This window comes from Castanea sativa, chromosome 4 (genome assembly GCF_040712315.1).
Source record: "Castanea sativa cultivar Marrone di Chiusa Pesio chromosome 4, ASM4071231v1".
Classification (NCBI taxonomy): Eukaryota; Viridiplantae; Streptophyta; class Magnoliopsida; order Fagales; family Fagaceae; genus Castanea; species Castanea sativa.
The window spans coordinates 11,559,144-11,581,614 of record NC_134016.1 but is presented as its reverse complement, the minus strand read 5'-3'; the positions used below and the strand labels follow the sequence as shown (position 1 = coordinate 11,581,614).

Sequence of the window (22,471 nt, the reverse complement as noted above, 5' to 3'; positions counted from 1 at the left end):
TTGCCAAAATGAGCATCAACAAACTATAAGTTCATTCAAAATATTCAACTTAGGCATTAAACCATTACTGTTCAATAAAGTATTGAAACATTATTTTAGTGCATATGCGAATGTACAAGATATATCACATAAATCCAATAAATTCAACTATAGACTAAAGCAAGAACTAACCAACTAGCTATTGGAAAATATGCATTTTTTTATATACAGTAATAGCAATTTAAAAATACGTCTTTTGAAAAAATAATTTAAAGTATTGCAATTAAACATTTGATTTGATCTTTTAGGCTAATTTATTTGTTTGGACAATATTTGAGAAATTTTATGTTTACAAAATTTTCACAACAAATCCTAGCTGGCAATTGTTATTGGTTCCAATTTACATATCACTGAATTTTTTTTTGGTTCACTGATAACAATTTACGACTTAGGATTTGTTGTGAAAATATTGTGAATATAGCATTTTTCACAAATTTTTGGTTCAATCTTTAACGGACCAAAATTTTGGAGAGGTTAAATTTATTTTTAACAGACTTAAAATTTTATTTAGAATGCTCAATTTTTTTTAAGGGGGTCAATTTTTTTTCTTAAGGTGATCAACAATCAATATTAATTTAAAATTCATTTTCTTTTAAATATAAAAAAAATTCAAGTTCAGGGTGGTCCTGAATCATACATAGCGCAGCCCCTGATTTTTATCATTTTGTGCTTTGGTCCTAGATTCTGTATGGAGATGTAGAAATCAATCCCTCCATGAGGGCATAGTCTTATGGTCTGTTTGGATGAAAGAGGGAATGAGGGGGAGTGGAGGAGAGTAAAGTAGAGTTGGCTAAAAATAAGCTAATTTTGTGCTAAATCTACTCTATTCTACTCCCCCTCCCTCCCCCTTAATCCAAACAGACCATTAAATTATAACAACCTTTGTGTAGTTTTGAAGAAATGATTTTTTGAGCATTGGTAAATAATGTGTCGGTATGGCTAAAATAGTCAACCTAATAGTCAACCTAGAGGCACCGTATCATGGTCCTCTCTGAATCATGGATGGGTTAAACTAAATGTTAATGCAATAGGGGACAAATTGTTCTTATATTGCCCACTAAAAAAGAAAAAAGAAAAAAAAAAAAGCTAAAACAACTCTCCCTCTCAAAAGCAGAGTTTAATTGGGCAACCCATCTAGTGGGTAGTTATAATTTTATAGAGTAGTGATAGAAGGGACTCAAAATTTGTGTGGATGCTTTGAGAAATCCATAAATGCAACCCATCTATTGGGTGGTTATAATTTCAAAAAGTAGAAATGGAAGGGGACTCAAAAAATTGCGTGAATGCTTTGAGAAATCCATAAATGTTAACTATTGGAGAATTGAGCCATTATTGCTGATGCTGTTTGTAAGGCAACTCAAAAATTTTGTGGAGTCAAAGTATAAGTGCTTGTAGAGCGTGGGGGTAAAGGTCGAGGTTTAAGTATCCAGGAGGGAGCTTCACACACATATACACTTAGATTAGGCTAGAGTAGAATTTTATCTTGTATAAAAAAAAAAAAAAATTTGTGGAGTGGGGAACATGGCAAGTGTCAAAGAGGGAGTTCTACGTGTATATGTGTGTGTGTGTGTATATATATATATAAATTAAGTTAAAGGAGAATTTTTATTTTATATAAAAAAATGAGAAAATTACAACTTACTCACGTATGGTTTGATTGAAATTTAAATTACTTACCGATGGTTTGAAATTTGACACTTTACCCACCTAAGATTTGACCAAAATTTAAGTTGTTTATTTGTGGTTTGAAATCTCATGATGCAAATGTTTGGTTGGATTCTTTTTGATTTTGTATTTTTATGTTTTTTATATTTTTGGAGGAGAGAGACATAAAAGTAGAGCAAAATTACATATTTAGCAATGTTGGGTTATGAAAATCTAATTGAGCTAATTTCAAGTGGGTAAAGAATCAAATTTTGAACCACAAGTAGGCAACTTAAATTTCAACTAAACCATACATGGATAAGTTATAATTTGCCAAAAAAGAAAAATCCAACCATATTATTTAATTGGGTCCCAAGGGAAGCAAATAAATCAGATCACTCTTTTCCTAACTGGTCTCTAAATTTTGCTTGGTTAAGGTGTCTTGATGTTATGTTTGATCTTAATACTGCTGTAAAATTATTTTGGAGGAACAACTCCCGTTGAGGAGCTTGTTCCCTCTATTGTTGGTTTTTCCATTAGTGGTCTTAATAAAATATTTTGTTCTATACAAAAAATATAAAAAAATTTGAAATGTGTGCTTTGACTCATCGAGTTCAAAAGTTGCTGTACTTGTTTTTCTACACAAATTTATTGGGTCACTTCGTTTAACCCAGTAAAGTGACGCGTATGTGAGTTTTATTTGTTCTTTCCCTCCTACCTATTGCCTAATTTAGAATACACACGGAGATACTTTACTTTCAAATTTACAATTTTTTTTTAAGCAAGGGTTTATTTAGGATCTATTTATTTTGTTAAAATTAATTTTTTTTGTTAAAAGTATTGTAGACAAATGTAAAAATTAACTGAAATAGTACAATGAGACCCATGAATAATATCAAAAAATATAGTGAAACTACAATGAATGTAAAAGAAGAGAACACAATTTCTTCATATTCAGGAAATACCTAAGAATTTTTCATTTTTTGTCAATATTTTAAATAAATTATTAAATGACCATATAATTATCATTATTATTACTTACTTATAATTGTTATAAATCCAAAAAACTTGCCTAAAAAAATAAAAAAACTTGACTGCCAAGAAAAAAAATAAAGAAAAAGTTACTGAAATAAAATAACAAGAAAATATATTAATGGATGGATGAAAAAGAAAACATTTCAATAGATAGATGAATTTTAAGATCATCAAAATGATGATGATATTGACTTGAACTATGGAGATGAAACTAATTTTGCAAGATGATTAATACAATGAGAAAAGAAAATATTATTTTAGTTAATATATTATGTATTATTACATTTGAGTTTGTTTAATTTGAACTATAAATATATTTTAATACGATTTATTTAGTTAGTTTTGTTAAATATTATTACACAAATGATGATATTGAATATATTCCAAATTTATAATAAATATACATTATATATATTTCTAATTTTTCATAAATTTTATAAAGTGTTTGTATATCTTTTGATACATAATAGAAAAAAAAATATTTTTAAATGAATTCATGAATCGATTCATTTTTTGACAATTATGAATAATATTACAAACATAATAAATTTCACTCCGACAAAAAATAAAAACATAATAAATTTCACAATTTATTGATGACTTTTGATTCAAACAAAATGAGAGGTGAGATTGAAGTGGGCATCCCTAATCTGGCTATTCATGGCCATGGATTGGACCCAACTACAAACGCAAATGATTCAACTTTGTATAAAGCCACTAAACAACTTGATTTGGTGTATCAAATTAAAGCAAAACAACTTATATTCTGTACTTCAACGCACTAGACGAAATATGATGCGAACACATTATCATTTGGACACGTGTAGATTGTATTGGTTTTAATACAAATAGAGTCATCAAATTAAAACTCTTATTATTTTTTTAAATTTAAAACACTTATTGATTTTTTTTTTATAAAATTTTTTAGAAACAAACTTTTTTTTTTTAAGAAAAAAAAAAAAACACTTATCATTTTTTTATTGGATGAGAATTGAGAGGACCCTTAACACTGCTAACCTGGTATCAAATAATTTCTCACGGATGTTCGGAACAAAAGTACTAGGCACTTCTCAAGTTCTACGATTGCACTTTTGTCATCGACAGAGAGATCATTGTAGACAAAGACGCAACTCAACGCAAACAACCAGGTACCAAAACCCAAAACCCAGATCATATCGAAATCTTATTTTTTGTTTTTTAAGATTGTGCCTCCATCTCCATCTCCAACTTTTATTGATGATTCTTTCTTCTGGGTTCAACTAATCACTATGAAAGTTTAGGGTTTATATTGGTTTGGTTGCTGAGAAAAAAAGGGGTTAGGAATCGAAAAAATTGAAGTTGGGTTTTGTTGTTTATCTGGGTCTTGTAAGAGCAGTAATGTGAATGTCCACTCAATTTTGCCCAACAAACAGTTTTGGAGAATAGGGTGTTAAAGACAGGAAAATTTTTGTTCCGGGGTTTTTTTTGAGTAATCAAACAGGGTGTTAATGTTCGTGAAATGGCACTTGGGTTTATCTCGAACATACAAAATCTATGGCCTTTTTCTTTGCTGAAATATGATGACTTGAGATTGTCTGATGAACTGGTTCGTAAACTTTCGGTGCCCGAACACACAAAACGTTTCATTTTTGCGGTTCGTGAGCCCGAAACTCAGTCTGTGATTTATATATTGGCTGCTCAGAATTTATCCGAGCGGTCGGCTATAGATGCTGAGTGTTTAATTAGGGAAGTTAGACCTGATGCTGTTGTGGCCCAGGTGAGCAATTCATCCCTTACAGAAATTCAATCTGAAGAGAGTGAATTGAGAGATGGTGCCGTTCCCACTTCTTCGTTTGGAGTGCTTAAACGGTGTTTTGTTGATAAGATTAATAAGGAGAGGTATGAATGTGTTGCTGGCAACTCTGTTTTGCGAGAGATTTTTGGGACTAGTTTTCATGGACATTTTTTCTCAGCCAAGAGGGCAGCTGAGGAGCTTGGATCCTCATTCTTGGTGCTTGAATCACCCTCTGTGAAGTCTTCTGTTGGGGATAACCCCCCAGAGGAAATTGACACGGGGTTCAAGTTTCAAGGTTTAGTTAGTAGTTTGGTTCCTCAGAAAGCGGGTTCTGTTGTTTTTTTGAGTTCAAAGAGATTTTGTCTAACGAATGATATTCAGAAGCAGATGGTGAAATTGTTATCACCGTATTTGGATCTATCAATTCCAAGGTTTAGTCACTCAACTTCTGCATCGGAGGTGGGTTCAAAGGAAATTCAACCAATACGCAGTTATGAGGCACCGCCATTTGCTCAGTCCATTTATCCATTACTCGAGGATCTACATAATATATTTTCTGATCTACCATCAATTGGGAATGCTCTAGCTCATACACAGAAAATGCTTCTTGATGTTAACAGAGGTGAAATTGTGGACATTAGCATCCTATCTGAGGTCTACACCTTTCGAATTGCAGTTGAGGGGCTGAGAGTTGCCCTAAACAATGCTGGTCGGTTACCCCTTAACAAAATAAGAAATTCCATGCCAGCTAAGATTGATTTTTCAGAGCTTCCATTTGAGGACAAGTCACATGCACTCTTTGCACAGGCCCTTCGGAGTCAGACTAAGAAGTTCCAGACCATAGTGGCAGTAGTTGATGCTGGTGGCTTAGCCAATCTAAGGAAACACTGGAACACTCCTGTTCCTCTGGAGGTCAAGGATTTGGTCGAACAGCTTGTTACAAATTGTGAAGGGGATGGGGAACTTTCAAATCATAATGAGGGGAAGCGATTATTGACAGGTAAACCTGTGGTGGCAGTTGGAGCCGGGGCAACAGCAGTTTTAGGAGCTTCATATGTCTCCAAAGTTGTTCCTGCATCAACTGTTGTGAAAGTTCTAACATTTAAAGTTCCTGCTTCACTTAAAATCTTACTGTCCCAAGCTCAGAAGGCGACATCCCTAGCCCTTGGCAAGACTCTTGGGACGTCAAAAGTTGTAGCTCCAAGTATGGCAAGTTATGGAGCCAAAACAACATCCATCTTTAAGGCAACTGCTTCTGCTGAAAAAATCCGGCTAGTAACCCACAGTGTTATAGCCTCTGCTGAGAAGACCAGCTTTTCAGCTATGAGAACAGCATTCTATGAAATAATGAGGAAACGGCAGGTACGGCCAATTGCTTTGCTACCATGGGCAACATTTGCATGTAGTATTGCAACTTGCAGCAGCTTGCTTGTGTATGGAGACGGAATTGAATGTGCTGCTGAATCACTTCCTTCAGCTCCATCAATTGCCAGTTTGGGAAGAGGGATCCAAAGCTTACACCAGGCATCTCAGTCTGCTATTCAAGCAGATGGCACCAGAATACAGAAATCTATTGAAGCCCTAATATACAGATGGAAGAAAGTAAAGGTGCAATAAAGTAAGAATGTGATTCCTCTCTATTTGTACACTTGTTCATCTTCTTCATAAAGTGATGCCCGAATAGAGTTCAGGGAAATATACTGTACATGTAAAGTCTACCATAGGGTTGTTTCTATTGGGTTTTTATTTCTGTTTTGTATCAGGAATTCGTTTTTTCTCCATGAAATTATAGAAACTGCTTTTCTGGGATACTTATGGAAGAAATCTTTGCTTCTTTTTTTCCCCTTCCTACTTTGAGTGTAGAATTTTCATAATTCGTTCTAATAGAGTTACAACTTATAAATTGCGGGGGGAAGAAATTGAATTTGTTTGTTGCTGATGGTGTTACTAATTTTGTTTGTTTAGTATATTCCTTTCTTTCCCCCCATGTTACATTATGAGATGATATACCTGGTCTTGGATTACAATTTTGTACATAACTTTTCCTTTTATACCTGGTCTTGGATTACAATTGTGTACATAACTTTTCCTTTCTTACCCCCCGTGAATATATAATTTTTTACATATCTTCTTTAACATTGTTTGTGAATTCTATCTCTCGTCTCATTACATTTGCAATTTTTACCAATATATAAAAAAAAAAAAAAAAAACATTGTTTGTGAATTCTCAACTTCCTTTAAAGACGGATAATACTGCAAATTAACCAAAATGGTTTTAACATGTATTGAATTTCCTTATGAAATCCAGGTCCGCCCCCCCCCCCCCCCCCCCCCCAACCCAAAAAAGAAGAAGAAGAAGATATGCATTGTTAAAATTTTCAGTATTTTTACTTCAAAGTTACTTTCCCTGAAATTGTAAATTGCTAGAAATGCAACCTCTTATTTAATTTGCACATTTAAAAAAAAATTGATTACTTTATTGAGTTGAAGAATTGAGATCATCAAGGAAGAATATAAACTTAGAATGTGAAAAGATCAGCTGGTTAATATGGAAATCAATTTAGGGATAATGTAACTAATGAGATGTATTAGGTAAATTGGCCTTTGAAGGTAGTCTTATGAATTGTTGAACAGGATATTATCAAATCCCATACTCAAATATATATATATATATATATCCTTTCAACTGAGGCTGGTTCGGTATCTCTATATCTATCCTTTCAACTTGCACTTCATTTGGTACCTCTATTAGAAATGCTTTTAACTGATTTCTATAAAGCAAATGCTAGTGAGTTTTGGCTCAACTAGCACCTCCACCCCTAAAAGTTTTAAGTGGAGGGTGAGGTTTTGGGTACAAGACCCATATAATGCACATGTAAATCACCAATAAAAAAAATAAAATATCTATAAAGCAAAATTCCATGGTTTTTAAATCTGGACCAGATGGTATAGTTTAAACCATTAATCTGATCAGAAAAGTATGAATCCTTTTGTTGTTGGACCAATGGTTTGGAATGTATGCTGTTTCTAAGACCTCTTTGGCTCATCACACATGACAGGTATGCTATTTTTCTTTAAATTTCTCCATGGTTTAATCGATTTCTTCTCTCTCTCTCTCTAAATTCTAATTTGATGAAATGCTTGTCTCATGGTCTGGCTAAGAATATCTTCTCCACCCACCCGTCCCCACCCCCCACCCCCCACAACCCCCCTTCTTTTTTTGTTTTTTTTGTTTTTTTGGGATCAAAAGAGCTTGACATATATTTGGGTGTCATTGGGTTTTCTTTTTTGAGATAGTACCACATAAGTTGACTTCATAGAAACAGGCGAATGAGGTTTGGGTCTTGGAGGTGAGATTTTATTTCTTTTTTTTTCTGTGTAATTCACTCGCCTATTTGTGTGTCTGGGCAAGACTGCTTAAGCATTGTTTCACGTTTCTCCAAACTTACTTTCAATAGTTTTTTCTAATGTGGGTTACAGCTTGCCCCTTGATTTGTAAAAACCGTGAATACTTAGATGAAACAATTTTAGTTAACCAGTTGTGTAGGGGATGTATTAGTCAATGAATAGCTTTTTAGAATTTTAATAGGCCATGCAGGTTACCATGGAAGAATGAACAAAAAGCTATGCCTTAATAATGTTTTGTTGGGTAGCATTTGGTTTTCGCTTTGCATCCTATTGTGGATAGCATTATGGAGGAAAACAAGAGCATGGGTTTTATTATTTATTTGCTTTGGTGAATTTGTAATTGCAAGATATCAGATAAGAATTATATAGGAATTCATTTAGCATCTTTGAGAAGGATGATAAGAATTACAAATGGGATTTATGTGGAAAGTGAAGTCCACAAGGTGGACATTGAAAATACTAGAGGTGATAAGTAAGAACAGGCCTACCTGTCTGGGTGCAGCCTAGTGGTTGGAGGCTTGGGATGAGCTATAGACTCTAACATCCTGGGTTTGATCCCGCTAGTAGGTTCCTTTAATTACCTGATACGCGGTTCTAGCGGGTGGGGTCGTGTTTTTATGGTTTACTCCCCAGGGGTTAGTCCAAAGGGCCCTACCTTGGTGAGGTTCCAAGTCATAAAAAATAAAAATAAAAAACTAAGAACGTGGCTATCTTGATGGCAAATGCAGAATCATTTCTGGGTTCTTCATTGTTGATGAGGTAAGGTTCCTTAGCAAAGTTTGGTGTGCAGTGCCCTTGTGTTTGTTCTGGTTGGTGTGGAGGGAGTATAATCGAAGAGCATTTGAGGGGGTTGAGCGACCTTTAATGGACCTGAACATGTTCTTGCTGCATACTGTATATGAATGGATGATTGTTTTATCCACTCATTCATCTTCTTCTCTGCTTACTTTCATTGATAGTTTTAATTTTTCTTGATTTTTTCTCGCTCACTTGTTTACTGAGTTTTCCTCTTTTTAATAAAGTTTATTAATTTGTCAACCCCAAAAAAAAAAACTATGATGAATTTCTGGGTTCTTCATGTGTTGATGAAGTAAGGCTCCTTTAAGCATTTGTGTCTGTACTATGATGAATATTGAGTGTAGTTTTTTATTTATAATTATGTATCATAAATAATAATCTGGCTAGTGCTTAGGTTGTAAGAGATATTAAATGGCATTTTTACGGATGAAAAAAAAATTTGGCATTTTGTTCCATCTGTTCTTGTTATGATTTTGGATGACCATCTAATTTTAATTTTCTTTTATTTCTTTCTTTATTATCATCATTATTGTTTATTTAAATTTCTTACCTCATTGTGATTTAGATTTGTGGGGTAGTGAATTTTGCTTGGTGTTTGAGATTTTGCATTGTGGGAATCTGATGCTGGGCTTTTGTATTTATGGGTTAGTGAAAAATGTTTAATTTAGGTTATTTTGAATTTTGAGATTTCTTCACCAAAACCAGGGTCTTGTTCTTGACCCTCACCATCTCAGCTTCCATAGTAATATTCTTCTCAATCCTCTACTCTATTTATCACATCTATCACTCCCTTGTGCAGCAGGTCAAGGAGAAAACAATAGGCCAATGCAGAGTAATCTTTGGATCATAATGTTGATTTACTTCACTTTAACATGTCATACAGGATTCATGCTATGTGTAATATACAAGAGTGATGATCAGTAGTTGTTATTATAGAACAGATTCAAGTGATTGAAGGTGTCTGTACTATGAGAATTATGTTGTTGTATGTAGATTAGATTAAATTCTTTTCTTTTTCTTTGCCACTTATTAAATGCAAATATTGATAGTTCAAGTTTGTGTACTGCCCGTTTGTAGTGTAAGCTCTCTAAGTGTTTCTTTTTATTTAAGTTGTTTCTGATATTGTCTTGCCACTGTTAAGTTTTAACTTCAATGTCATTTGTACTACTCTCAGTTGCACTCTTGGATCATTGAAAGTAGGTTTTTGACAAAAGAGAGCTGCGGTATATTTGCCTTTATACTCCTTACTTTGAAAAACTAACCTTGCAAAGGAGAATCCACTGGCAGATTTTAATCAGCATAATTTACTAACTAGCCATGATCAGGTGCTTGGAACCATTGAAAGTGCTTCAGATTTTGGCAGTAAATTCATGAATTTTAAAGAGTTTTCAAGAGTATGCAGCAACCAGGATGATATGAGATGAGTGTTTCTTGGTTTTATTAATTTGTAATCCATTATTTATGTGCATTAAAAATTTATATGAAGTAGTAAACTTGTGTCAGATTCACACCTGTATGTGAAAAGACTGTCTGAGTGAGTTATTTCAGCTCCACGCTTTCTTTTCGCTGATTCAAAATTCAATCTAGTGGATCCTTAATAAAAAAAAAAATTAATCAAAAAAGAATTTATTTATTTATTTTTATAAAACGAGTAGGTATTTAGCTTATAGAAATCAAAGCCAAAATCCATTCTACTGATTTTTTTCTTGGTAGCATTTGATAACATAAGATTTAATTGTAAAATTAATTTCAAGGAAGGACAACTGCTATATATTTGTTCTTCAATCTAGTATATGTTCTTTTTCATTAACGGATATTTTTTGCTGCTTGTACCTGTAGAACAGGGTAGGTCCACCATAACCATAGTAATTAAGGTGATTTCTGTTCACCAGACAGTTTAGCTTCCTTGTATGTGTTTGTGAGATGAAAATGGTGAAGATCGTGAGATTTGAGATTTGGGTTTTGTTTTCTTTTGATTTTTTACAATTGTTTTGGTATCAAATGAAGTTTGTGTAATTAAGTGGGAGTTTTTTTGGTTACTGAGAAAAGGATAAGAAAAAAAAAAAAAAATAGAGATCTGAATTTTGAAGTTCATGAATCTCTTGGGATATAGGTTTCTCCTGGAAGGCTTTGAATTTCAGCTAAGATTAATTATAATAATTGGGTTTTTTCTTTTAAAAAAACAAAAATGTACTAAGATTTGCTAAATTCACCATATGTTTTGGGGGGGGGGGGGTAGGGGAGGGGAGGGAAGGGGAGTGCTGCAATAAAGATATAAGCTACAATATCAATTCACCTTCTGTAAATTATGTTTGTCTTTAAAATATTTCTGATGCTCTATCAAGATATTTTTGTAGATGCCTTGTTAACAGGTGGAAGCTTATGAAGCCAAAAGGCTTGTGGCTCAGTGGCACTACGTGGTCTCCCCCATGTGGGGAAACTTGGGTTTGAATCTCCCTCTCTCGTTTTTTGTAAGCCTGAACATATAAAAAAATAATAAATAAAAAAACCAGAGTGTGCATCCCTGGAGAATGGTAGAGAGCTCAGAGCTTCTTCCTCATGGAATATGTGCGTGTTCCTTCATTTTTGCTCATTAGGGTATGTCTTAATTCTTCTTTATATATTCAGTTTTTATTTTTAGAGTTTTTTTAATGGGTTGTTGGGTTTGTGCTTGTGGATTTTCGTATGTGTTCATTATTTGAGTTTGCACACAGAATGTGACGTTTGTGTTTTGGGTGATATGTTGTGTTTTTCTTCTTCTTCTTCTTCTATTTTTTAAAATATTTTTTTATCAGTTTTTTATTTGGATTTTCTTAGTTTGAGCTTTTGCGGTATGTTTTGTGGATTTGTATGTTTGTTGCATAATAAAGTGTACTTAAAGGATTTGTATGATCCAGAGGCTTTCCCCTTCACAGTATGTGTGATCTGCTGAAATTTAGGCAATAAGTTTGTCACTTTTGTTTTATTCGTTCGGGTAGTCTCTATATTCAGTTTGTTCTAGCATTTAGTAAGTAGTTTATTAATCTTATGGATTTTGTATGTTCATCAGTTCATGTGACAATAGAGCAGATACAAAATTTCTGTATATATGGTCCTCTCTGTGATGTAAGACTAGGCATTTATGGGTTATGTAGACTTTGTATATTTGTGGGATAGAAATAGAAGATTTGAAGATTGACATATGGTTTCTGATTATTCTAATTTGATGTCTACTTGTGTTCATAAATTTAGGTTGTGGTTCTTATAATTTTTTCCTATGCATTTGTGATAAGAAACGATTTGAGATTTTCTTATGGTTATGGTATGCATTCTACTTCTTGAACTTTTGTTTTAATTATTTGTTATAATTTTTTTCCTTATATTTCTTTAAATTTAGCTTATGGGGCTTGTGAACATTGCATTTTACTTTTTTTTATGAATAAAAAAAATGGGGTTCACAGTGCTCCCGCACCACTTAAACTTTCGCATTGCGTTATGGCGCAGGACTGTTTGGGCACTAATGAGGCTTGTCAATTGTCACTACTTAAATCCACAACTTCCGAACTCATACGCGTGATGAGTCATAAGAGCTTTTTATCATTGGCTCCCATAACAAGTGGTATTGAGTCATCCAAATTGTCCATGGAATGCAGAAGAGAGAGATTTGTAACATGCATTTCGATTATTCCACAAACGGATACGTTTATTAAAAAAAAATGATGGGGGCATCCAATTTATTCCAAATATTCGGATTGCCCTAGGGCATGTTAAAGGATTGCTGATTTTTTCCAAATATTCTTGACGAGTTTGTTATTGGGTAATCCAGACGTTGGAAAATGCTGCTCTTGTTGGCTAATATATTATCCACGCTTTTTCACATATGCTGGAGATCCCATATTCCCTTATTTTAAGATACTCTAGAGTTACCAGATAATCCATCATCATGGCATCTGAACAAAGTCGTCAATTCTGCTCTAGTGAATTTTTTTGATTTGTACAGTGAAATGATATATTTTCAATTCTGCTCTAGTGAATTTTTTTGATTTGTTCATTAAAATGAAATATTTTTGATATTAGCATAATTGATGTGTTGTTTTGGATTTATCACTATATCTATATACTTTTGTAACTTATAACTTATCAATTACTTTTTTTTTTGTTGAATAATGATAAGGAAATATAACTCGTGTACTTTTTTAATTTTTAATTTATTTTTATAATAATGATGAGCTTCAAAATATTTGAAGCTTAAGAATTTTTTTTTTTTTTTTACTTAAAATATGCGCTTCAATTTAAGAGATAAAAGAGTTTTGACAAATTTTTGGAGTTCATTATTTTCAATTTATTTACAACTATGCCATTAAAAACATTATATGTATCTTAAAAACATCATCTCAACCGTTTTCAAAATCATGTTTTGAACAAGGAAAATATGATACAATATTTAAATTATCTTACTGTGGGGGGTAAAAAGATCCTGATGGGAACATGGGCCTTTTGGGCCGTGTTAAGGAGGGCCGACCTGACCCTGGGTTTGGAAGTTGTTAATACTATGGGTCGGCCCATGCGCCGAGGGTCCGAGGACCCAGCCGAGGGTGAACTTACCCTCGGACTGACATCAGAGAACCCGGGACTTCATGGTACAGGTTAGGGAATGACACGGTCAAGACCAATGGTTAAAAGGGGTGAACCCTTGAATGCCCCAGAAGCACCAGTGTTGAAGAAATGTCAAAGACAAAGGCTGCTACCTCCACATTAAAGACCCTGCACCTACCACCCTGGCCGCATTAATGGGGAGATGACACTTGAACAGTGGAAGGGAAACTTCTAGTTACTGTTCAAAGGTACTAAGAAAAGAAATATCTATACTAAGGGAGGAGTTGGGGGTAACACGTGTATAAAGTATTAAGAAGAAGAGTATTTAAGGGAGGACCTAGAACAGAAATGACGACGGAACTTTTTGTAACCTAAAAAGAAAAAAGACAAAGAAAGAGAGATAATATAAGAACAGCTCTCGGCTTACGTCCGAGGAGACCTATTTACATTACTCTTTGCTGTTTCCTAATACTGGCAATCTTTAGTTTGTCATTTAATCTTCACTCACTTCTAACCTGGGTTTCAAGCCCACTCTCTACAAATTTTCATTGTTTAAGGCTCATTGGGCCTGAGCCCATAACTGTTCTTGGGTCCAGGTGCAATTGTGCACTTACACTTACTAAATAGGTCCTTTGGTTTATTAATTTGAATAAAATTTTCCTATAAATGAATTTGGAGGAAAATTTATTCAATTCTTATTAGACAACTCAAATGAATATCCAAGTGTAGTTTGATCACTTAACTTGTTTATATGATTCATTATATATAAAAAATATACTAAAAGATTCAAATTACTAGTAACTGGCCTATTGAACTCTTAAATATTGGATTAAAGAAGATTTCTCTATTCTATTTGGAAGAAAATTTTATGTTGTCATACTTGAAGTTCATCCATTGACAGATTCTCATGCAGTATATACATACACATTGTCATAATTCAAATTCATGCATTGACAGATCCGCCCTTTAAATGTCCTTCATATTTAACTATTTCATGAAATACTAGTTCTAAAATTTTATAGAACACATGAATATGAACGGTAAGATTCTATTTACAAATTGTTGATCTTGTCATCCATTTAGACTAATAATTTGACCATTAATTGTGCTTTATGTTTGTCTATGTCATGAGGTACTAGTTCTAAAATGTTATAGAACACATGAATATGAACAGTCATATATATATATATATATATATATTTTTTTTTTCATATTGTTGTAACTAGTTAAAAAAAATATTATGGACCATAAAATTATTAATGAATATAAACAACTTTGAAACAAAATCAAACCTAATAAGAATATATATTTTTTAAAGTTATAGAGTCAAAATAAAAACAACCGCTAATGCTAAAAACAAAAAATTTCACCTCCCACCCAATTACTGAACTAAAAAAAAAAAAAAAAAAAAAAAAATTTCCTTTTGGCTAAAGTGTAAACTAGTTTTTAAAGTTTTAAGATGGACCTGTTTGGTACCTCATCCCAAACTCATATTTTTACATTTTAAACAATATTACACACATTTTTACAAACTTTTCACCCACATGTATTTCAAAAAATTACAAAAATCCCATCTCAAATTACAAAAATCTCATCTCAAACTACTTTACTAAATACCCCCTTAAATTTTGCACTATAACATTTTAGAGTTTGAATTTTATTGCCTGAAAGTTATATTTTGTTTGCATTAGTGGCTATTTCTTTCACATTTTAATTAAATGCCACATAAGGTTGGTATGCATGTGTAGTGTGTCTAGTAAAATAATGCCATATCATTTGACATTATTTTATTAGGTGAACTAAATATGATTAATAAGCTTACATGACACTTAGTTTATGTTTAGCTTGAGCTAATAAGTTTAGTTTTTATGTACACTTTTATTAAATTATATATATTTTTCTTACTTTTTCAAAGTACTAGCATAAATTTATTAAAACTTTTTAGCAAAAAACTTAGATAAGTTATTCCTAAACATACCCTTAAAAGGAAAAAATATGAACAAAAGAAGTAATAAAGCAAACGAAAAAAAAAAAAGTTTAGGGGCATAAAATTCAAAATTTAAAACTTTAAAGTATAAAATTTGAAAATCCCGATCTCTCTTGAACTAGGAGTGTAGTTTGAAAATCCCAAACTCTATAAATAGGTGTTTAGACTTTAGACCATAGACTTTTCCTTTATTATATATAGGAAATAGTTTCAATAGAAAATTTCACTCTCTCTTTCTCTCTCGGAGCATATTCTTCTTCTCCATGGCTTCCGCTTCCAAGCACCAAAACCCCTATTCTTCTTCAAAACCTCCCAAACCCCCAAACCCCAACACCCACACTGACACCACAGATTCTCCTATCATCACTCTCACTCCTTCCCAAGAACACCTCTTCCTCACACGCGCCACCCACCTGACACGCCAAGAACTCCTCCGCCGCCGCTCCCACTACCTCAAACAGCTCTGCAAATGCTACAGAGTCCACTTTTGGGCTCTCATGGACCAACTCAAGATCCAATTCAGACAGTACTACTGGGACTATGGTCTCAGCCCCTTCTTGAACGAACAACAACAACACACGGCTGAATTTGACGGAGAGAGAGACGCCCAATTTGCCAATCTTGAAGGCAATGAAGTAAACATCAGCAGCAGCTACCAGAGGTGTGCGTTTGTGGGGTGTAAGTTGAAGTCTATGCCTTTGACCAGCTTTTGCCATCTCCATATTCTCTCTGATTCCAAACAGAAGCTTTACAAGCCTTGCCATTATGTTATCAAGAGGTATTTGTGTTTCCCCCTCAATAGTTTTCGTTTTTGTGCTTAATGCTTTAATGGGTACTTGAGAATTCTTTGGAATTATGGATTGGCGAGGCTCTATGTTTGAAAGTTTTGTTCTTTTTGCTGTGTTCTTTAATGGGTATTTGCTTGGTAGGCAAGCAACTGGTTATGTAGGTTCCAATTCCCAGTTCTTTCTCTTCTTTCTTTTTTAGTTTAGTGACAGTTTATCAAAACAAGAAAGCAAGAAAACGATAGCGATCGGTTTGGGATACTTGCTTTTCCATAGAGATTGCGTGCCCATTTTAAAAATTTTCATAGGAATTAGGAATTTTGAAGTGGACTGTGATAGATGAGTTACACACGCTTTTTTGTGCGTGTCTGAGTGCATTTGGGTAATTCATAGTGCGTGGAATTTTGTAGATTTATCAGTATTTTAGTGCTATTTTAGCTCCCCTCCTTTTTCTCTAATTTTGCATAAATACTTGATGTTTCAGATTGCATATAGCATTGAAATTATTTAGCTACATAATCGAAAACAGATGCCTAGAATTTTATGGTTCTAGTGACATATCATACCTAATAGGCTAATACACTAAAACAAATATGAACCTGGCTACCAGCATATACTCAAGGTATGGCCTCTCTTATATAAATTAATGCATTACAATTGTCTTTTAAAGACTTTAGAAAGTTAGGAATATTAAATGCAGACCATAAATGATTTGAGTCATCTGGGTGTTTGAATGTGGTACAGGCTACATAATGATGTTAACATGCATCACCTAGTGGGTGAATTCTCTCCGACAATCAGAATGTCTGAAAAATAGTTTTAGAAATCATTCAGTTCACATTTGAACAGACTTTAAAGTGGTCATTTGCTTCCCCATTTAATTAAAATCTAAGTTAAGCCTTCCATGCAGAGTATTTGATTACCAAGATATAAGTGAGCACTAGGATTTTTCTAAACTAGGAGTTGTAGAAGATGTCCTCATTAGTTGAAAAAAGAGTCTAACCATCACATATTAAATTTTATAACTAAGTTTATTATAGGGTAATGCACCCATTTGCTGGTTCTGCCAACTTCTTTGGCATTTTCAAGTTTTGAGTGGCAGAGATTGAATTCTCAACTGACTTGTTTATTGATTTCCCCCTTTTTTTCCCTTTGTCTAGTGCTCAGGCGGGACCGATAACATGTGGGAAACCCATAATGAGATCCACTGTACCTTCTCTCTGTAGCATCCACCTCCTAAAGGCTCAGAAGAATGTCACAAGAGCCTTGAAGAAGGCTGGACTTAATGCTTCCACATCAAGTAAGTTTGCTTCCAATTTCCATGTCATTGTGGCAGAATATGTACGCCAAATTCAGGCCAAACGGAGGACTGCAAAAAGGGCAAGTAGAAGTAAGGTTGTGGTTAAGGAAGAAAATGCTGGCTGAGCCTCATGTCTATTTACCCCTGGTGCGTGAGTGATTCTAAATGATGGGAAACCTCTGGTGAGAACTTTATCTGATCAAATTAAGCAACTTATGTTTTGATAGTGTAAAGTTCTCCAATATTAAATTAAAGTTTTTTCAATTTTTTGTTTGGTTAATATTTTTTCTTAAGCTTGTTAGCTTTGTTTAAAAATCTGACTTTATCCTTTTTTCTTTTCTGTTCCATTGCAACTCTTTTCAATCATGTCCATTTGGTGTCAAGGATTTTTGAAATATTCTAATAAATATAAATGCACAATCTGACTTCATTTGTAAAACAAGGAAGCTATGGATTATAAAATGTCAAAGTAAGTTTCTCAGAAGAAGAATATAAGAAGTGTAGAATTGGATAAAGAATGTAACTACTCATGATATGATTCAGGTAGAGAATCTAATAATTTTGCATCTTTAATGTCAAAACTTTGGAAAAAAAAAAAGAAAAAGAAAAAGAAAGAGAAAGAATATGAAGTTACCAAATGACACTCTCCCTAGGGCTTAGGTGCCAAAGGCATGCACTTGATTGAGGGCACCTTTCTTGGTTTAGGCAATGTTCTATGTAAGGTAACATTACTAAGCACCATAAGCATGGAACTCGTGTTTCCTAAAAAACACATTGTTTCAATGCTAAATTGTAATGAACGCTTGGTTTGAAATGGGTGTTAGTTTTGCAGTTGCAATTTTGAATAGAAAATTGCTTTTCAAAAGGTTTGTCAGAACAACTGAACTTGTGAATACTTGTTACAAACTAATGAAACCTAAAGAGTGTTCTTTATCTCAATCTCTCATATACTATTTTATTTTATTTTTAATCAATTTCAAGTAATAATTGTTCAAGTTGTGGAAATATACTGTGGATATTGAAACATAGACATGTTTTAAACTTATGAGATAAGGATAAATAGGCAAAAATTTGGCTGAGATTGGGAAAAAAAGAATGAAAGAAAGAATGAAAGAGAAACATAAAAAGTAAAAACTTTTAATTTTGTTATCATGAGAGATTGGGAACTTCAACACAAACCACAACACCCATATTTTAGCAGCATGTTATGGTTAAAAAAAAAATAAAAAAAAATTTAGCAGCATGTCACCTTATAGGAGTAGGCTGTTCCAGCACCCTAAGCTTTCTGTTTGATTCCTTTCCTTGTAATTAACCAAGTGAATCTTCATGTAATTAGACCCAAAACTGCAAATTGAAAAGAGGCATGCCTACAGAAAGAGATTGGTATGAGTCTCTTTCTAAATTTGTTCATATCTAGTACCCACAAATTGGCAGAGCAATTTGTTGATGTGATCCTGTGTCTCTGGTTGGTGCTCTTCTCATTTCACCCAGATGGTACTCTAATATGGGAGACATATTACAAGAATTGATACAATTCTAGATTAATTCATGAGTCATGACATGGTCCAGTCCTAAAGCCAATGTCCTTTTTATTCCTTTGTGTGTGTGGCACATGGAGTCAATACCCTTCTTGTTTGGTGACCCTGCTGTCCTGATCGAGTGATATTAACTTAAACACATAAATATGTGCGTGACTGTGTAAGTGTGTGTGTGTGTGTATATATATATATATATATAGAGAGAGAGAGAGAGAGAGAGAGGCACTCACACATACACATGCTTGGGGCAAGGCAAGACAGGATGAGGTAGCCAAAACTAGTCCCCACCTATTGTCCCTTCAGTGTAAGGAAAATTCATACAAGACAAAATGTCGGGTTTGGTCAAGTGGGTTAAATAATTTTTGTCATTTCTAAACTTGCTAAATGCTTATCAATTTTTAGGGGGGGGTGGGGGATGGAAAGAGTTTTATAGCAAAACTAGCACTTCCAAAAGTTTTCAACTAAGATGTTCAGGATTTAAGTCCACCCTATTAATTTCAACTATCAAATTATTAAAGAAAAAAATAGAAAAAGAAAAGGAATTGATGCAAAATATAGTCGTGCAAATTTTCTTTAAATAGTGTAAAAGTCCCCATTTTACATTAAACATTGCATAAAAGGGGTGTGTAGAATATACTCATATTTACATTGTGTTTTGGTCAAGGTCTGGACCCATGGTTTTTTGTTGTTTAGATAAAAACTCATTTATTTAAAAGATAGTATTATAAAATATATTTTTCCAAAATCAAACATTAATTGAAGACACATAAACAAAAATCTTATTTAGTGAAACATTTACAAGGAAACGATCATGTAGGTTTAGGAGCTAAAGTTGTCTTGCATGTTTAAAACCCATATAAAAAAAAGGAAAAAGTTTATATTAAAATTGGCTTGAATGAAAAATTAATAAAACTATCCCCTTATACTTTTAATCACTAAAATATCAATGGGTAAACTACATATTTGGTCCCTATCCTTTATATTATATGTCAATTTGACCTCTAACCTTTCAATTATGTCAATTTGGTTCTTAACTTTTTTAGTACTATATCAATTTAGTCCATTCCGTTATCCCTTAAATGAAAAAAGCTAATGGGTCAAACGGAATAAAATTACTTTATAAGTCACATCATATATATATATATATATATGTATGTATATATATCCATCTCTTCTCCCTCATCCTCACGCGAACTACCAGAGTCAAGATATGAACTTGCAAACGGTGGTGTGGACGGTGATGGCTATAGGTTCGTTTTTCTCTATCTCGCGATTTCTCTCTCTCGTCTCTCGCTTAGGCAGCGTGTTTTCTCTCTCTAGTGGGTTCCGGGTTGTGGGTTGTTGCTCTCGTTGAACGAGAACCCGAATAGCTTGTTAGTGCTACCATGCTGCTTGATTTTTGGGTTGCGTTTTTTACTGTTTTTTTTTTTTTTTTTTTTTGCCTTCTCTCCTCACCCACAGTAGCTCAGCAAGCAAGGCCCATAAGGCTTCGTTGTCGATCCCTCGTCACCTCTGTTGCCGGTCAAGTTAACAGTGGTACAGCCCGTTCCGGTGACTTCTGCGGCGCCTGGGGAGTACCAGAATATGGTCTTTCCGACGACCCTAGATCGGATCACGGCGTGCCGGTTGGCTATCGGCGAGTACAATCGGTACTCAGCCACTGCCACTGCCTCAGCCACAAACACAGTCACAGCGAATCAACAAAAGACTAGTGGCGGCAACGATTTGCATTCACCAGATTCAAGGTACCCATTTGCGCGTTTCCTGTAGTGGGCACTGTAGCTGTGGGACCCACGCCGTGCTGGACGCAAACATGAAACGCTGGGTTGAAAAAGCTATCCAAACATTACCTTTGCGGTTTGGATACAGATTATCCTGCGTCTGCGTCTGCTGCTGCTGCGTTTTTTTTTTTTTTTTTTCTGCTGATGCACGGGTCAAGGGGACAGCGGCTACTGTTCATGCACTGTGCATGAACAGTAACCCGCTTTTGCTGACTTTTCAGGACATTTGTGGGTCCCGTATACTGTTCACGGGACCCACAAACTTCACTTTTCAGATTTTTTAAAATTAAAAATGGGACCCACGGTACTATTTACACATTTAAAAATTATTTTGGTACAGTGTTTTCAGTTTTCAGTTTTCAGTTTTCAGTTTTCACTCTCATATAAACGCCAGAATATATGATTGTCTTTGGTACAAAAGATTATTAAAAAAAGAAGATCCTTGTTTCTGGGTAAATAAGAGGAGATGCGTAAGGCAGACAATAGTGAAGTGAAGTGTGAAGAAGGTAAGACAATTACGAAAAAGAGTAAGACAATTACGAAAAAGAAGGAAAGATGACTACTCACCTGTGGGAACATTTTAATTTGTGTGTGTGTGTGTTTTTTTTTTGTTTTGAATATGACATGGCAATAGTGTTGGTAGATGATGTGGCTTTACAAAGTAATTTTACATTATTCCGTTGGACATATCAGCTTTTTCTATCTAAGAGATAACGGAAGATGCCAAATTGACGTAATACTAAAAAAGTTAAGGATCAAATTGACATATAATGCAAAGAATAGGGACCAAATATGTAGTTTACCTAATATCAATTGATAAAACTATAAATTTATACTTTTAATCGCATAATTTCTTTAATGAGTCATATATATAATTTATTTAAATAATACATAGATTAGTTTATGAGTTATCACAAAAAATTTAGGGAATTTCTTCGAAATAAATTTAGTACACAAACTATATATGTGGACCTGTATCATTAAAGAATTCATGACAAAAAACCAAAACTATGTTAAATTGTTAACCAACAGAAACGGCCGCTTAAAATTACAGGCACATCAGACACGAGATAATGAACCGGTGTCGCAGCATTGAAGATGTGAAGGCTGAAGACATTCATGGATCCTCACGACGACGTTTTGTATAAGAGTGTCATAATATCAATATGCGTAGCTTAATTAACTATTTCACATATGGCTGACATGTGTCAGAATATTTCCACATGCACGTTGATTTCTGTTACAGATTGTTTATTCCATTTTGGGATCCTAACGGCTAGTCTGTTATGATTGTAGAATTAGATTACAGACTTCTCATAGAAATCACTCACTCTAAGCTTCTCCTTCTCTCCATGTTCTCTCTCTCTCTCTCTCTCTCTATATATATATATATATCTTCTTCTTTGTTGTTGCAGTCTGAAAATGTAAAATCTTTGAAAGTAAAGAAAATTAATAACTTTTTACTAACCTTTCAGAGTGAAGATTGTTGCCATCCATATCAAAGTGAAGATGGTGATGAACATAAGGAAGCAACAAGAGCAGAGCTTACAAGAGCATTGGAGTGTGATCAGAACAAAGTCTTTGCATAAACGACTTAAAATTGTACCTGTACTGTGTAAATATGACTTGTAGTTTTTGATGCTTGATTTAATGATTGTAAGTGATGGCATGTGGGAGAGGTAGTTACTACTATATGTGCACGTGTAGAGTTAGTTGTTGTTCTGTTAGTAGCAGTTAGTCTGATAGGTGTATATAATACTTTGTATCTTTCTTTTGGCTAATTAATCACATACAAAATTCTTTCTTC

General features: G+C 33.9%; 2 protein-coding genes across 3 annotated transcripts; both read left to right on the top strand.

Moving 5' to 3' along the window:
* The first annotated feature begins 3,718 nt into the window (after positions 1–3,718).
* On the top strand, positions 3,719–6,303 carry LOC142630298 (uncharacterized). The gene has a single exon (XM_075804276.1). The coding sequence runs from the start codon at positions 4,217–4,219 to the stop codon at positions 6,107–6,109; it is 1,893 nt and encodes a 630-aa protein (XP_075660391.1). The 5' UTR covers positions 3,719–4,216; the 3' UTR covers positions 6,110–6,303.
* A 9,141-nt stretch (positions 6,304–15,444) lies between these two features.
* Positions 15,445–22,453, top strand: LOC142630763 (uncharacterized). Of its 2 annotated transcripts, XR_012843429.1 has the most exons (3): positions 15,460–16,038; positions 17,206–17,527; positions 22,140–22,453. XR_012843429.1 is itself a non-coding variant. In XM_075804805.1 (2 exons), exons 1-2 carry the CDS (start codon positions 15,524–15,526, stop codon positions 17,468–17,470), a joined length of 780 nt encoding a protein of 259 aa, XP_075660920.1. In that variant the 5' UTR covers positions 15,445–15,523; the 3' UTR covers positions 17,471–17,625. The 2 variants fall into 2 exon arrangements, 1 of the variants encoding a protein (XP_075660920.1); XM_075804805.1 differs by lacking the exon at positions 22,140–22,453 and having other exon boundaries at positions 15,445–16,038; positions 17,206–17,625.
* Positions 22,454–22,471: the final 18 nt, after the last annotated feature.

What these genes read in the sequence shown, in the direction of transcription:
- LOC142630763 (XM_075804805.1), top strand. Translation starts at nt 15,524, where the DNA reads ATGGCTTCCGCTTCCAAGCACCAAAACCCCTATTCTTCTTCAAAACCT. An exon ending in TGCCATTATGTTATCAAGAG is followed by an intron (nt 16,039 to 17,205) that starts GTATTTGTGTTT and finishes CCCTTTGTCTAG; the next exon opens with TGCTCAGGCGGGACCGATAA.
- LOC142630298 (XM_075804276.1), top strand. Translation starts at nt 4,217, where the DNA reads ATGGCACTTGGGTTTATCTCGAACATACAAAATCTATGGCCTTTTTCT.